Raw genomic sequence first — 17,723 nt, 5'->3', positions numbered from 1 at the left:
ATGGGACGTGCTGCTCCTGTGCCTCCTCTTCGCCTACCGAGAGGTTCCCCAGAAATCCCTCGGTTTTAGCCCCTTCGAGCTCCTGTACGGACACCCTGTCCGGGGGCCCCTCAGCCTGGTTAAAGAAGAATGGGAGATGACCCCCCAGAAGACCCCTCCGGACGTGTATAAGTACCTCCTGACCCTCCGCAACCAGACCCGGCGATTCAGGGAACTCGCCAAAGCCAATCTTGAGGCCAGTCAGGAGGACATGAAGAAATGGTACGATCAACATGCTTCCTCCATTGAGTTCGAGCCCGGTCAGCAAGTATGGGTGATGTCTCCAGTCGAACCTTGTGCCTTGCAGGACAAATGGACGGGGCCCTTCAAGGTGATTGAGCGCAAGGGCCCTGTCACCTACCTAATAGACATGGACTCCCCCCGGAACCCCCTCCGGGTCCTCCACGCCAACAGACTCAAACCACACTTCGTACGCTCGGAACTCAGCCTACTGATGGCAACAGATAGTGGGGCGGAAGAAGACTCCGAGCCCCTCCCTGACCTACTGAGGACCCGTGAGAAAGATGGCTCGGTGGACGGGGTCCGACCCTCCGATGCCTTAACCCCGGAACAACGCCAAGACTGTCGGGCTCTCCTGCTGCAATTTGCGAACCTGTTCTCACTCACCCCGGGGGTCACCCCCTGGTGCCTCCACGACGTGGACACTGGGGATAGTCCCCCTATTCGACACAGGGCGTACCGAGTACCGGATCGGGTGCGCGCCTGCATCCAGGACGAAGTCTCTAAAATGCTCGCACTCGGAGTCATCGAGCCATCCGACAGCCCCTGGGCCAGCCCAGTCGTACTGGTCCCCAAAGCTGCCGCCCCGGGCACCACCCCCGAGCTCCGATTCTGTGTAGACTAACGGGGCCTGAACGCTGTCACCCGAACCGACGCTCACCCCATCCCCCGGGCAGATGAACTGGTTGACCGTATGGGGGCTGCCCGCTACCTGAGCATCTTCGACCTGACAGCGGGCTACTGGCAGATCGGCCTCACCCCCAGAGCCCAAGAACGATCCGCCTTCTCTACCCCGCATGGCCACTACCATTTCAAAGTGATGCCATTCGGCATGAAAAACGCTCCAGCTACTTTCCAACGACTCGTGAACTAGGTATTGGCGGGCCTCGAAGAGTTCAGCGCCGCCTACCTGGACGATATTGCCGTATACAGCCGTCACTGGGCAGACCACCTTCACCACCTCCGAGAAGTCCTGCACGCCCTCCAACAGGCCGGCCTTACCATCAAGGCCAGCAAATGCCAGATTGGCCAGGGGTCCGTGACCTACCTCGGACACCAAGTGGGGAGCGGTCTGGTGGCCCCCCTCCAGCTCAAGATCGCTGCCATCCAGTCCTGGCAGCCACCCGTCACCCAGACCGAGGTCCGAGCCTTCTTGGGGCTCACCGGATACTACCGGCGGTTTGTTTAAGACTATGGCAGCATTGTGGGGCCCCTCACAGAACTCACATCCAAGAAAAACCCCAAAACAGTCAACTGGACCCCGGACTGTCAAGCGGCCTTAGAGAAGCTGAAGGCCGCCATGTGCATCGCCCCTGTGCTCCAGGCCCCCGACTACAGCCGGGAATTCATCGTCCAGACGGACGCCTCAGATCATGGCATTGGGGCAGTCCTCTCCCAACTCAACGCCGAGGGAATCGGCCAGCCAGTGGCCTTCATCAGCCGACGCCTGCTAGCTCGAGAACAGCGCTGGAGCACTATCGAGCGGGAGGCCTTCGCAGTAGTGTGGGCCCTCAAGAAGCTCCGGCCCTACCTCTTCGGTACCCACTTCCGGGTACAAACAGATCATAGACCCCTGCAATGGTTGATGCAGATGCGGGGGGAGAATCCAAAACTGTTGCGATGGTCCATTTCATTGCAGGGGATGGACTTCACTGTGGAGCATCGTCCAGGCCAGGACCACGCCAACGCGGACGGCCTGTCACGCTTTTTCCGCCTCGACGAGGAGAGTACCCAAGAGGATGGGTGACTCTCCCCACCTTCAGCTGGGGGGGACGCATGTTGGACAGGCCTCGTGAAAGGCTCGCTCCCTCCCCGCATGACAGGGCCCGGACACCGGCTCTCCCGGTGTCACCAGAAGAACTACCCCGGCAACCCACAGAAGCAAACCCGCAACCCGTCCCCCACGGGATGCCTGCTCCCGAACATCCCAGCATCGGCTGACCCGGGCCACCGTCAGCACCATTGCCCGGGCCCAGCCGCCATCTTGGACACTGCACCACGAGGCCGCGTGGCCTCAGCTCGACCCCAACCCTGGGCCTGGCCGGGCCCCGACATTGAGGCACCACCATCCACCCAGGAGGTGAAGAGACCACTTGGCAGGTCAATGGGAGAGAGGAGTGTCGATGGCTCTCCCCCGCCAGGTGCCGATCGCCCCCAGCCTCCCCGGGCGCTGGCTCCACCCCCCTGCTGGGTGTTTGGACTCCCTCATCCCGGACCTCCCGACCTCCAAGAGCGAGGGTCCGGACATCAAAGGAGGCCAGACCTATAACTGGGGCAGCTCCAGAGCAGGAAGGCAGTTGTATCCTGGAGTCGAGAGACACCTAGAAGAACTCATCCTTGACGGACTGTTGGCGCTGCCGCAGCCCTGCCTTGTGAATCATCGATCCTGCCTGCTGGCGCTGCCGCGGCCCTCTGCAACCTACATCCTCGCGGGACCTGCTGGCGCTGCCGCGGCCCTCTGCAACCTACATCCTCGTCGGGACCTGCTGGCGCTGCCGCGGCCCATCCTTGTGTGAACCATCGCCCTTGCTGGCTGGCGCTGCCGCGGCCCTTCTCAAGTGAGACCTATCATCCGAGCCTGCTGGCGCTGCCGCGGCCCGACTTTCCAGAACTCCGAGCTCGAGGATTGTGAGCTATTCATCATACCACCTCAGTACCAGACCGGTACCAAGACTGTCCCGCTACCCCCTTTCCCTTCCAGAGACTAGAATTGAGAGGACCCTCGTGTCCCGATCTCCCTGTATCGTGATATCCTTGCTTCAAGAATCGTATATAAAGAGTGTTGACCTTATCCTTGTGTGGTGTCCATCTGTGGGGGGGAAGTTACTTGTCTGTACGATCGCTGGAGACGGCCCTCACCGGAGGCCTCTCCTCTTGTCCTCGGCCGCCCCTCCAGGTCCCCGTCTAACAGGAACTAATGATTGATCCAAAGGGGTAAGATCTTTTGCTCTCACCTGAAGTCAACTAGCCATTAATAATATTCTATATGTCTTAAAACATTCTTGATTTCTGTTTATACCATGTGTGTTTACTTGCCTGACTTGCTTTTTTGTGTATGTGTGTACACCTTTTCTCATTGCGGAGACTTGTCAGCTCCGATAATAGCATGAGCATGTCTACCATCAGGAGACACGATAACCTAATGTGCAGAACTTGAGAAGCACCTGACCATGTAATATGACAACTAGTTTGCGTAATGCTTTATAATATTTCATGTTTTATTTAGGTTGGACAATCCTTGTATTAAGGTATTTTCCTATAGGGAGTCCCCAACACTATGCATCACTTCCTAGGTGTGGGGTAGGGATGTTTTTTTAGGTCCTCCGGAAGCACAGTGGATCTGGGTGGAAGATAAGTCTCAAAAACCTGTCGACCTGACCACACCCATTCATTTAGGCTATTTTGATACTTTGAGGCCTTACAATAGCCTACCTTAGTCTGTTTTAACCCTGTCAAGGGAACCACCGCATACATTTTTAGGTCTCGCCTCTCAATGCGCATGCGCATTGAGCGAGACTATAGGCGCTTAAACAAGGTTCACCCAAGGTTTACCTAGGCTGGCGATTTGATGCTGTGCCCGTGCGCTTTTAGGTCAATGCGCAAGCGCATTGACCTAAAATGCGTGTGCACGTCATCATCTGTTCCCCAGCAGCACTCCTCCCACTCCTTTGAAGTGAAGCTTAGCTTCACTTCAAAGGCCCCTGCTGCTTCACACTCGGCCGTGTCTCTCCCTCATCGCCGCTCTCCCCGCTCCGCCCCCTGCTGCGGCCGTGTCACATTTCTCCTCCGTCCCCCCCCCCCCCCCACAGCAATGCTCTCCGTCTTGTTTTAGAAGGAGCTAGTTACACGTGGTAATTGTGTGTTATGGGTATCTTTGTAAACATTTGGCAACTGTCTTGAATTCTTTATGTCCGGCCAGATAGCTATTGTGAGACCTCTTGTGATCGTAATAGGGTATAGAGAAACTCTCATTTGTACGGCGCATTTAGTCTTCCTATTTATGGCAATTTGGTTGGGTTCCAGGTATATCAGACTGCTTAGTAAATAGTTCATTTTAGTGTCTGGTCAAAGCTACCAAGATTTCAGTTCAAATATGTATTACATTTCCTTGTTTCGGTGTGCTTTGGTGTGACATTATAATACATTCTGTGTGACACTACTAGAAGATAGTCTCTAAAGGAATAGAGCGAACCAGTTATATGAATGAAATAAGGTAAATATCCGACATTACGTCCTTTGTACAGTATACTGCTTTAGCAATGTCACTCGAACACCCCAGAATGGAAAGTATTATTAGCTAAAGAGCCTAACTACACCCAGGAGCGAGTCACTCAAAACATGGACCTACTTGCCAGTTATGTCACAGGCTTGCCACGTTCACATCACTACTACAGATTCGAAATCGCATTCACACTGAAATACACACCAACATACATATAGATGCACCTTTATAATTTCGCTTTGTGGAATCTGTTCTGTTAAGTTTTGCATTTTTTGCTAATTGAGAGCTGCAAACATCCATTTTATTTTCAGCGAAAACACTTTAGTTTTGAGTAGCACAAATCAAGTGAACCAAATAGACAACTCCCAGAATGCATTATGTTGTTAACGGACAACCCCCGCCTAGGTTGTGCATTTTACAGTGACACCATCAGTGGATTCATTATTAATAGCAGCAATGGTATGTTCCTGGCAGAGCATTGCGCTCGGCAGAGGCAAAACAAATAATAATTCCACGTGTCAAAAAGGCCAGCTGGGGGGGACGTAGGAGTAGGAGTTTCTTCTGCTGTGCTGCAAAGGCTTGGAGGGGGGGGGGTAGGAGTAGGAGTAGGAGTTTCTTCTGCCGTGCTGCAAAGGCTTGGAACGCCCCCTCAGAAGTGCAACTGATCTCCTCTCTTCCAGAAGGGGGATGAAAACTTGGCTCTTTACCTGATTCGGCATGTTTTTTCAGTAACTGGGCAGCTTCCAGCGCCAGGACACCTTTGGATAGCAGTGCGCTTTACAAGCCTCATTAACATAACATCATTAACATAACAGCACTCGCTTCTTCAACATACATGCATGAAAGACCTCTCAAAGATGTAAAACCCATGATTTTCTGATTATGGATTTTTCTTGACAGCATGGGTTCAAACTAGTGAGCTACCTTATGATAAATATGATAACATTTAATCTCAAACATGCTACTATCACACCAAATCTCACTTAAGTAACTGGAATTACAGCAAATCTACTTGATATAGAGAGCCGGACTATGAGAAGAAAGAATGCATAGAGGGATGAACGCGTGTTGCTCTTTATGTAATGGTACGGTTCCTCAAGGAATCAGCAATAAACCTCCATCTATAAAAAATGTAGTAAAAATCCATTTCCTTTGTCGGACATGTTATCAAAGCACAGCTCCCATATAACCCAGTGTCATATGTGACAGCAGCAAATCCTGACTATTTATGTAAACATCCCCTTGCCTTCTGGGACATGTAGGTTTCGTTTCCCCATTTAAATGGATGGGCTTCTCAGGCACAGTGTGCTAGTAATGTTCGATGACAAGACAAATTTTGTCTAGGGGTCATACGTGTTGCTTCAGAAAGCATGGAAATGTTTTTACAGTTTTGGTATAAAGGAATTAGATTGTGCTTTTAACTTGGAACGCTTTATGTAAGAGCTACTCTTCACAAACTATACAGGTAATATGATATTCTCACGTAGTATGGAACAAAGAAAAGTGTGCACAGTATTGACAGCAATTGTTGGACATGGAGATTGCATTGTAATTGCCATAGGGGTAAAAAGAAATGAATACACCACATTTGAAAACAGCAGAGATCTCAGTGTCTTTGTAGAGTACAAATTCTGCATGTTCTAATTCTGTCTCGTGCTGTGGGGTAGATGTTTCACAAGAAACCACTATGCTTGAATTTGAACAGTTTTAGCAATGTGAGGCAGGAAAAAAATTATAATACACTATAATGTGATTATGTTTTTAGGCTTGTGTGTCACATAGACAACACAACATAAGGTTGTGCGGTATGGAAGGTTGGTGTCCATACAATGCAGTCAAGTGTGCTCAGTTATGGTATCTAGTAGGAAGCAAATTATTGTTGAATATTGGCCCTTAAAGGCAGTGAAGTGTGATAGATTTGAGTGCAATGGTGAATGCTCCATATAATGCAGTGCAGTTTAGTGAATTGGTGTTCCCAAGATGCAGTGCAGAGTGGTAGCTTTAATGGATCTAAGATGCCATTGCACCGACCGAGTGGAGTATGAAAGGTTAATTTCCATAGGACGATGTGCATAATTGAGTACTGTGGTGTTGTGAATTATTGTCTTTAGGATGCAGTGCAGTGGGTTGAGAACCTGATGATCTAGTTCACTGTACCAGGTTGGCGCAGGGAGTAAAACATTGTACACAGTGACATTAAAACACAATTTTTTCCTGTACAATCTGCCCAGAGTTGAGATGCACAAAAAGCATATTCTGATGGTGCAGCATGTGATGTAAATATTTCAGGTATGATAATGGTAAGTGAACAATTAGTTCCAAGCCGAACCCCAAAATAATTGCCATTTGTATATGCATTTGCCGTTTGTAAACATCACCGTTTGATGTGTACGATGGAAATGACAGCCAAAGTTCATCAGACAAACCTTTAAAGACATTTGACAGTCATCATTTTTTAATGGATTCAAATGATGCATTATTCTGGACAGTATATTCACTTCTTGATGTGTTAATTTTCAGCAAACACTGCTTTTTCTACATTTTGCCATTTTTAGGCCGAGCCTAGACGCAAGCAATGCAAAGCATTGCTTAGTCTGCTCGACGACTATTGTCACCCGTTTCTGGGAATGTGGACACAAGATAGGCACGAGAGCAGATTTCACTTTGTGGGCGCGCACGGCGCCGTGCTCATCTCCTGCCTCAAACTCCCGTGCACAAACACACACAGCCACACTCACGCATGCGCACATACACAGATACACGCATACACAGGCACACACACACAGCATACACACATGCAACCCCCTTAAACAGACACACGCGCACACAGACAGGCACAGACACACTCGAACACACAAACACGTACACCCCCCTCCCTCTCCACTCACCGGGCTCTTTCCACGTGTCCCTCGGCAGCCAGCATTCAGCGTGCAGGGTTCCAGGACGTTCTCCCGGCAGTTCCTTCCTGTTTCTTTGCAGGCCCCGCCCACGGCCGTGCTTTCAGTTTCACGGCCGCCAGGCCGTGTATCCTTTTCTTTTAACTTGTCTGTAATGTGCTATTTTATGTATTAATTTGTCTTTAATAAAAAGAACAATAAAATCGATGTGGCAAGTCAAGCGGCCTTTGTGGGACACACGTGGTCTTAAATGTACGCAGTATCTCATACTCATTTTGCCGAGGACATCTTGTGAGACTGTCAGTTACATTCACTGTTTAAAGCAGAACATTGAGATGAATCAAAACAAATATGTTCGAGGCATATGGGCTGCAGATGGTACATTATGAATAAATCGCCATCTGGTGTTGGGCTCGGATGATTGCACTTTGTTTTTCTCTTGGAGAGTCTTTTGTATCTTGGTGACTCCTCCCTTGGTTGGTAGTGCGCATGGGCATCGGCTCCATCCTTAGATTGTTTTTTTCCGCCATCGGGTTCGGATGAGGATCGAGACGCTCCAGATCAACTTCAGTGAAAAGTGATTTATCGGCGCGTATTCCCTTTCCAATTCGACGGTATTGTTATCGAACGCGTTTCATTTCCATTCCGACGCGTTGCGAATTCAAAATCGAAGAGAAAAAACTTTGATCTACGTCGACGAACAGGAGGCCTTTCTCGACGCAGTCAAGCCCGGGGTCCATGGAAAGGACTCCATTCAAAAAATGTCCAACGTGTGGTGCTAAGTTCCCACACAAGGACCTACACGAGGTGTGCAACCTCTGTCTATCGCCTGAACACGAATCCAGGGACTGCGAAGCCTGCGCAGCATTCTCCTCCAAGCTAACGATTAGAAATCGTCGAGCTAGAAGACACGAGGTTTCCAGAATGCAGTCGGAGGCGATCCCGGAGCTGTTCGGAGACGAACAAATTGAGGAAGAAGAGGATCAGTCGGGGTCGGAAGGGGACCAATCGGATGTTGAAGAACTCGACGTGCAACAAACCGTGAGTGACGACGTCCCCTTACCGAAAAACCGACCCCGTGCGGTAACGACCCCGCCTTCGAGCCCGGTCAAACCGCAGAAAAAAGTTTCCGACGCCCCGCCCTCGGGCCCGGCAACGAAACCGAAACTGAAACCGAAACACTCGGCCTCCCACCATGTCGGATCCGAGAAAAGGTCGACATCGACTTCGACACCGAAGCTCCATACAAGGGAAGTCTCGGTATCGAAACATTCCATGTCGAAACAGAAACATGATTCGTCGTCCAAGACTCACTCGATACCTAGGAAGTCGGAATCGAGTAGACACTCGGTGCCGAAAACACCGAACACTGACGATCGAAAACATAAGCACCTTTCGGAACCAGGACCTTCGGTACTGATTCAGGAGCAACAGACAGATCCCAAACAAAAGATTTTGTTTATCGATCCGCAAACTGGCAAAGTAGTGACGAAGAAGAGAAAGAATGAACAGACAGAAGATAAATCTCTTCCTTCAAAAAAGAGAACACTGAGGACAAATACAACTCCTCCTGCTTCTCCTCGACCTAAAGTCACACCCTCTTCTCCTATTCCTCACACTATGCCAAATATTCCTACACCTTCCACACCAAGACCATCTACACCTCAGTCTGATGTAGATAGTGATCCAGGGGAGGGAGAACCTCAAGGGGATGATGAAACCATCCCAGATGAGGATGACCCATGGGAAAATTATGACGTAGGGTAGATGAGGACAACGACCCAGAGTTATATCCCTCTAAGCCTTCACCACCTGATGATAACACAGGGTTTGTACAGCTCATTAATAGGGCAGCAAAATGTCATAAAGTAGATATACATACAGAACCTCAAATAGAGGATTTCCTGTTAGAGACGCTACCTTATGCACAAAGAACATCAGGTACTCTTCCTATGTTGAAGGGTCTTCTCAGTCACACAGAAGAAATATTCAAAGACCCAGTGAGGGCTAGGGTGCTAAACCCAAGAATTGATAAAAAATATAAGGCGGCTCCAAAGGATCCAATATTTATCAAAGGGCATGTACCTCTGGACTCGCTTGTAGTCTCAAACGCTCGTAAAAGAGCAAACTCATTATCTACAGGAGAGGCTCCTCCACCTGATAAAGAGTCAAAATTAATAGATGCATCAGGCAAGAGAGTAGCATCACAAGCGGCAAATAGCTGGCGTATAGCCAATACACAGGCACTACTTGCACGTTATGAGAGGGCACATTATGATGAATTAGAAAAACTCATCACACATCTCCCCAAAGAACATCAGAAAAAGGCAGATCAGTTAATACAGGAAGGTAAAATAATAACTAATACTTCCATTAAGTGCGCCCTAGACGCAGCAGATACTGCAGCAAGATCCATCAACACCAGTGTCATGTTAAGGAGACATGCATGGCTTAGAATCTCAGGATTCAAACAGGAAGTACAAACGTCCTTACTGAACCAACCATTTGATCAAAAGGCACTTTTTGGTTCAAACACAGATGAGACCTTAGAAAAAATGAAAAAAGATACTGAAACGGCGAAGTCAATGGGAGCATTGCAACAGCCAACACAAAGAGGTTCCTTTCGTAGATCCACCTATAGAGGGGGCTCAAAAAATACAGGAACACATCAGCAATCCACCTCTTTCACACCTACATCACCCAGAGGCAATTCAAGAGGAAATTACAGGGGTAACAACAACAAAGGTAGAGGCCGCGGAAATAATAACAACCGCAACGCCTCAACCCCAAAACAGTGACTTCATAGAACTCCCCCCCCAGACCACATAACACCGGTCGGGGGACGTCTATCACAGTTCCTACCTGTCTGGGAAAACATCACATCAGACAAGTGGGTGAGACAGATTATCCAACATGGTTATTGCCTGGAACTCACAGCTACCCCACCAAACATCCCCCCCAAACAGCGTCCAATGAGTCAGGATCATCTGACATTGTTAAAAGAAGAAGTACTAGCACTTCTACAAAAGCATGCGATAGAGAAGGTCCCAAAAAATCAACAAGGGACAGGAGTATACTCTCTATACTTCCTAATCCCCAAAAAAGACGGGTCCCTAAGACCAATATTGGACCTCAGACCTCTCAATGCTTACATAAATTCGGAGCATTTCCATATGGTCACGCTCCAACAAGTACTCCCTTTACTGAAGAAAGGGGACTTTCTTTCTACACTGGATCTAAAAGACGCTTACTTTCATATCCCAATTCACAAAGCCCACAGAAAATACCTAAGATTTGTAGTAGAAGGACAACACTATCAGTTCAAAGTCCTTCCGTTCGGTGTCACAACAGCACCGAGAGTTTTCACAAAATGCCTAGCTGTGGTGGCAGCACACCTAAGAAGACAACAAATACATGTCTTCCCCTACTTGGACGATTGGCTAATAAAGGCCAAGTCACAAGAAGAATGCCTTCACAACACACAGAAGACAATTCAATTGCTGCACCACCTAGGGTTTACGGTGAACTACAAAAAGTCACACCTGCAACCAAACCAGATTCAGCAATACCTGGGGGCTACGATAGACACAGAAAAGGCAATAGCATACCCCAACCCAATCAGGATACAGACAATGGTCGGGTTAATACAAAGATTTCAACCACAACACTCACTACCAGCACGAGTGTTTATGCAACTGTTAGGCATGATGTCCTCCTGCATACTGCTAATACCACATGCCAGGTTACAAATGCGTCCACTACAGGAGTGTCTAGCGACACAGTGGAATCAGGCTCAAGGTCAGATTACAGATCTGGTGTTGGTAAACGACCGGACGTATCGCTCTCTGAAGTGGTGGAACACAGAAAACATTTCCAAGGGACGGTCGTTCCTAGAGCCAATTCCACAAGTGATAATAACAGCGGACGCATCGCTCTCCGGATGGGGAGCGCATATGGACAAATACACAGTGCAGGGGAAGTGGAGTGTGCAGCAAAAGAAACTGCACATCAACTACCTGGAACTATTAGCAGTATTTCTAGCACTAAAGGCTTTCCAAATGCAAATAACAAGCAAGGCAGTCCTGATCAGAACAGACAACATGACTGCAATGTATTATATTCAAAAACAGGGGGGGCACACTCTCTCCAACTATCCAAACTAGCACAGGACATTTGGAGATGGGCCATTCCTCAAAAGATCTATCTGTTAGCAGAACACCTACCAGGAGTTCAAAATCAGATAGCAGACATCCTAAGCAGACAGTCAGAACAGGTACACGAATGGGAGCTGCACGACCAAATACTGCAGCCATTCTTCCAGAGATGGGGGCAACCAGAGATAGATCTGTTTGCCAATCATCAGAACGCAAAATGCAAAAACTTCGCATCCAGGTACCCACACCAACGGTCCCAGGGCAATGCACTATGGATAAATTGGTCCAACAAATTTGCTTACGCTTTCCCTCCTCTCCCACTAATTCCGTTACTGGTTCGGAAACTGCAGCAACACTCAATGTCAATGATACTAGTGGCACCCACGTGGGCAAGACAGCCGTGGTTCACCACGCTACTACAACTCTCACAGGTGCCACATCAAAAACTAAGATTATTACCCATGCATCTTACACAGAACCATGGAGAAATAATGCACCCAGATCCCAAACAACTGAACCTAGCGATCTGGCTCCTGAGGTCATAGAGTTTGGATATTTAGATTTACCACCAGAATGTATGGAAATCATTAAACAAGCAAGACGTCCTACCACCAGAGCATGCTATGCAGCAAAATGGAAGAGGTTTGCTATACACTGTAACAGTAAGCACATCAACCCTCTGGACGCAACCACTAAACAAATCATTTGCTATTTACTACACTTGCAGCAATGTAACTTAGCATATACCTCTATCAGAGTTCATCTCGCAGCCATAGCGGCGTACCTACAAAACAGGCAACATCTTTCCCTGTTTAAAGTACCAGCAATTAAAGCTTTCATGGAGGGACTCAAAAGAGTCATTCCACCAAGACGACCACCTTCCCCAGTCTGGAATCTCAACATAGTACTTACCAGACTAATGGGGCCACCCTTTGAACCTATGCATAGGTGTGAAATACAATTCCTCACATGGAAGGTGGCCTTCCTCATAGCTATCACGTCACTTAGAAGAGTAAGTGAGTTGCAGGCTTTTACGATTCAAGAACCATTCATGCAGTTACACCAAAATAAAGTGGTTCTTAGAACAAACCCAAAATTCTTACCAAAGGTAATTTCAGCATTCCACATCAATCAGTCAGTGGAATTACCGGTTTTCTTTCCAAAACCACAAACAGTAGCAGAAAGAGCCCTACATACATTGGATGTTAGAAGGGCAATATTGTACTATATAGAGAGAACACAAACTTTCAGAAAGACAAAACAGCTATTTGTTGCGTTTTCTCCAACACATAAAGGCAATCCCATCTCTAAAGCGGGCATTGCCAGGTGGATTGTAAAATGCATTCAGATATGCTACTTAAAAGCAAAGAGAACATTAACTGTTCCTCCTAGAGCTCACTCTACACGTAAACTAGGAGCATCTATGGCATTTTTGGGAAACATTCCACTAGATGACATATGCAAAGCAGCTACCTGGGTTACACCGCACACATTCACAAAACACTATTGTGTAGATGTGCACACAACACAACAAGCTAGAGTGGGACAAGCGGTATTAAAAACCTTATTTCAGACAGTTGCAACAGACACGGGCGACCACCGCTAGGGAGAGAACTGCTGTATAGTCTATTCATAATGTACCATCTGCAGCCCATATGCCTCGAACGGAATATGCTACTTACCAGTATGCATCTGTTCTTGGCATAGAAGGCTGCAGAGTGGTACATGCCCTCCCAGCCTCCCCGGAAACCTGTGTCTGTTCCAACATTATCTTATTTAGATACACTTACATGGGCATTCTTATCTGTATTCTATCATACTACTCCATCTAACCCTACTATGGCAAAACAATCTAAGGATGGAGCCGATGCCCATGCGCACTACCAACCAAGGGAGGAGTCACCAAGATACAAAAGACTCTCCAAGAGAAAAACAAAGTGCAATCATCCGAGCCCAACACCAGATGGCGATCTATTCATAATGTACCACTCTGCAGCCCTCTATGCCAAGAACAGATGCATACTGGTAAGTAGCATATTCCTTACTAGGCGTGTGTGTGTATATATGACACAGAGCAATATTTCACAAACTACTAGACCAAATCATTATGCGTGTTACTCCTTAAAGTGGAGTAATGCGTCTGTGATTTTCTTTTTATTATGCATCAAGCTCCTAAACCAAACGTGCCTTCCTGGTTTTTCATGGTGCTGGAGTCAATAACATGGTTCTCACTCTCTCCTCCTCTATCCCTCTCCCTGCTCTCCTCTCTCTCTCTCTCTCTCCCTCTCTCACTCCACTCCCTCTCCTCTCCTCTCCCTCCTTCCCTCTCCTCTCCCTCCTTCCCTCTCTTCTCCCTCCTTCCCTCTCGTCCTCCCTCCCTCTCCCTCCCCTCACTCTCTCACTCTCCCTTTCCCTCACTTTCCTCTCATCCTCTCCTCCTCTCTTACCCTCTCCTTCTCTCTTACTCTCTCCTTCTCTCTCTCCTCTCTCCCCCTCTCTCCTCTCTCTCCTCTCTCCCTCTCTCCTTTCTCCCTCTCTTTACCTTCCCCCTGCTCTCCTTTTTCTCCCCATCCCCATCTCCCCCTCTGCTTGCTCTCCTCTCTCTCCCTCCCCTCTCTCTCCCCTCCGTCCTTCGCTCTCGTCCTCCCCCTCTCTTATTACCCTCCCTCTCCCTCTAACCTCTCTACCTCTCTCCCTCTCTCCCTTTCCCCTCTCTCCCTTTCCCTCTCTCCCTTTCCCTCTCCCTTTCTCCCTTTCTCCCTTTCCCTCTCTTCCCTCTCCTCTCGCCTCGACTCCGCCTCTCTCCCCGTTTCCGTCTCTCTCTCTCCTCTCTCCCCCTCTCTCTCCCCTCTCTCCTCCTCTCTCTCCTCTCTCCCTCTCTTTACCCTCTCCCTTTTCTCCCTCTCCCCATCTCCCACTCAGCACCACCACAGCATCACTCAGCACCATCACAGCATCACTGGTTCAAATATGTTCTTTCAATGTTACAAGCTGTTTTCAAGCTTTATTACGATATTTCACTTCTGTTCTTGGATTTTCGTCACAATAAAAAACACTGAACATAATCTTCACAAAAGTTATTTACAAAAGTTTAAGCTATTGACATTACAAATGAAATAAATTATTTAAGTATTAATTATTTAAAAAAATTAAGAGCCATTGTTATTTGTAATATCAATACATCTAAGTCACGTAAATACAAAACATGTGGCAATACAAATGCTATAGGTGTCACATTTGCGAAAGTTATAACTATTGGCATTGTAAATGACAAAGCTATTAACTTAGCTATTTAAAAAAACAACACATAAATAAAAAAAAATCATTTATAAGACCAATAGCTCAAACTTTCCTAATGCGAGACCTATTGCATTTCCAATGCTTGTTTATTTGGTACCCCTTAGATAGTTTTAGCTTCACTTCGCCTTATTTCACACACTCACTCCACCACACTCTCCGCCTTTACGCATACTTCATTACGAGTTAAAATAAAAAGGTCTCCTATAAAGTGGCCCTTCATGGGGCCCATAGGACATTGGAGCGCAGGCCACACAATGAGCACACCCTATGATGAAGCATGACACCTTTTGGATGTGTGAGGGCACCAAGAAATAATCCCAAGGATCCCCCTGCATTCGTCCATCACTTCTTTCTGCTATAGGAACAGTAGCCCCTTACATTAGTTTCTTGTTTTATATAGGCTATAGCATAGAGTATCGTCTTAGTCAATACTTGCATTTTCTCAGAGCCATGGGGAAGTGCATTCTGTGCTACAAGATGGTAAAAATGCTCATGCAATTGGAGTCATGCAGAATGTATTACCTAATAGTAAGGGGTGTCTTCCACAAAGGGCACCTGTTACAATTCTGAGGGTGAAGTAATTAATCTCCCCTTGTTTTTAAAGTGAAATGTATTTTCTGTCAGAAAAGATTGTGGCAGCTGAGTTTCCTGTGTTATTGAAAATGGCTTTTGTGTCCCGAATCAAAAAGGATAAACACAGTAAAGCCTTCAGGATTGAAATATCATTCCTTTCTTAGCTTGTTTGTTATTTTGTATTCTTAACTGCTAGTCCTTTGTATCTAGTAAGTTGTGTTTAGCTTTTAAGACAGAACTACAGCCGAAATAAAATAGGGAACCGTGCTCAGAGACTTAGTAAATAATTATACCAAGCTACTTCTAAAGTCCCTGTTCTTTCCACAAAAACATATATACCTACAAAATTCTTATTTTGGTATAACACAGTTTGGAGTGATTTGTAATTGATATGTACATGTAATGGGCACAGTAAGAAACCTCTCCAAGAAACTGAGCAGGTGTTTGTTACTTTGCGGTTACGATATTTTGAGTTCAACCGCCTTACTAACCACATGTATGGTATTCCGTTGAATATAATAAATTACTTTGGTTAATTCTGTTGCACAGATGAGGACATTACAGAGGCGTTCCTACTTTCATTGATACCAGATGATGACTACGACTCTGATCCCAATTGTGAGGATGATCGTGACTCAACAGACGACAGTGTTGGCAGTGTTCCAGAGTGTGAGTAAAGCTAAAAGCCATGTTTAATGTTTATAAGTTGCTCTCAGGTTACTAAAGGGTGCCTCATACCGGTCAATGCATTCTGGAGAGCATATTGGTAGCGGCCACCAGCAAGGTGATCATTTTATTAACTTCATTCATTCCAAATATTTCTGTAGAGCAATGGCTCTGCATGCTTCACAAACTGCAAATACTTAGCCTGGATTTACCCATGTGGGGACCCTGTTACCACTATGCGCAATTGATTGGTGCAGGGAAGAATATCTGTTTAAGAGCTCAGGTCATTGGCACTTAAAACAACTTCAGTTTGTTACAGAACTTGATTGGGAATTTAGGATGTGTACTAATTGTAGCAGTGTGGATGTTTGGCTTCTGACTACACTGCCGTTTTGCAACAGTCATTCGAGTAAGCTGCAGTGTTACACTGATGGGCTTAATAGTTACACATGCCAAATGAAGCCATTGCTTGGCATATATCGAAGTTATGTGTACCGTGTTTCTGACAGACTTATTCGGAGTGCCGCTTTTTTTGTGATGGGCCTACCTGTATAAGCATGAGCCAGACGTAGATACTAAATCATGAATTGCCTGTTACTACAAGAAAGACTTTAGCAGAATCTTTTAATAAAGAAAGCAGTCACATATTTGTTTATTCTACGATGTCCGCATCCCTTGACATTGTGCAAACATCTGCTTGCCTTTTATAGACAGTGCCTCCTTTTACTTTCTGCTCTTCTTGCTAGTGGCAGGTAATTGTTTGGGTCTACTGGGTCCAGATTATGGTGTGTAGGTTTTGCCTGCAGTCTGCTTTTAGCTGGCTATTATTGAAGACTTTTAGTGAGCAATACTAGTGCTTACAGTGGGTTTTTTGTCAGAAAATTGCTTACCATTGGTTGTTTTCTTGTCCAATGCATTCACTTGATCCTTGTTCAAAAGCCTTCTTTCCTTTACTCTTCTTTATTGTCCTTTTGATTGGGCGGCTTGTGCCTTCCCACTGCTTACATTTATGTAATAAACCAATCCGAAGGTTACATTTAAGATGATTTATTAGACCGCACAGCATATGGTTCTGACAGGACAGCAGCAGGATGCAACTGCCGATCAGTACAGAATGATACATGAACAAAGCTCTGTTTAGAATATAGAACCAATGAAGAAACATAACATGTCACATGCCTTAAAGAAACAAGATGATTTACATATGAATAATAACAATACACTATAAATATAAAATGTAACACATCTCCCTCATTTCAAAGCAGAAATAATGAAGAACGAAAACCAATTATACAAAATCTTGCAGAGACACAGGCCTTCTTCTAACTCGTACATCATTTGTTTTTATACTGGATGCCACAGAATCACATTTTGGTTCATGACTGAATTTGTTACACTGAATAGACATTTCCTGAAACTTTTTAGCATTTTGTACAGGACACTTGGCCACTTTCCTTGAATGCCATAGTTTACCATCTTGGGTGATCACTGTATTACTAAATACTTTGTTCAATTTGGATAGGCCTACCATATTTACTCATACGCTTACTGACTAGAAAAGGTTTCAAAATCCTGACCCAATCACCCACTTTCAAATTGTGTTCCCTTATTTTCCACTTATTAATGTACCAT

The 17,723-nt window shown here is 46.4% G+C and overlaps 1 protein-coding gene across 1 annotated transcript in view; it reads left to right on the top strand.

Annotated features, from left to right (window-relative positions):
• LOC147685139 (uncharacterized) overlaps positions 1 to 17,723 on the top strand; it is a 371,142-nt gene that overhangs the window by 288,023 nt on the left and 65,396 nt on the right. Inside the window, exon 5 of the mRNA XM_086941061.1 lies at positions 15,975 to 16,094. Coding sequence (XP_086797187.1) covers positions 15,975 to 16,094 — 120 coding nt within the window. The remainder of the gene's footprint in view (positions 1 to 15,974; positions 16,095 to 17,723) is intronic.

The sequence above is a fragment of the Lissotriton vulgaris genome, chromosome 10 (assembly GCF_964263255.1).
Source record: "Lissotriton vulgaris chromosome 10, aLisVul1.2, whole genome shotgun sequence".
In the NCBI taxonomy this organism is placed as follows: Eukaryota; Metazoa; Chordata; class Amphibia; order Caudata; family Salamandridae; genus Lissotriton; species Lissotriton vulgaris.
The sequence above is the reverse complement of the archived record's forward strand: the minus strand, read 5'-3'. Positions and strand labels throughout refer to the sequence as shown.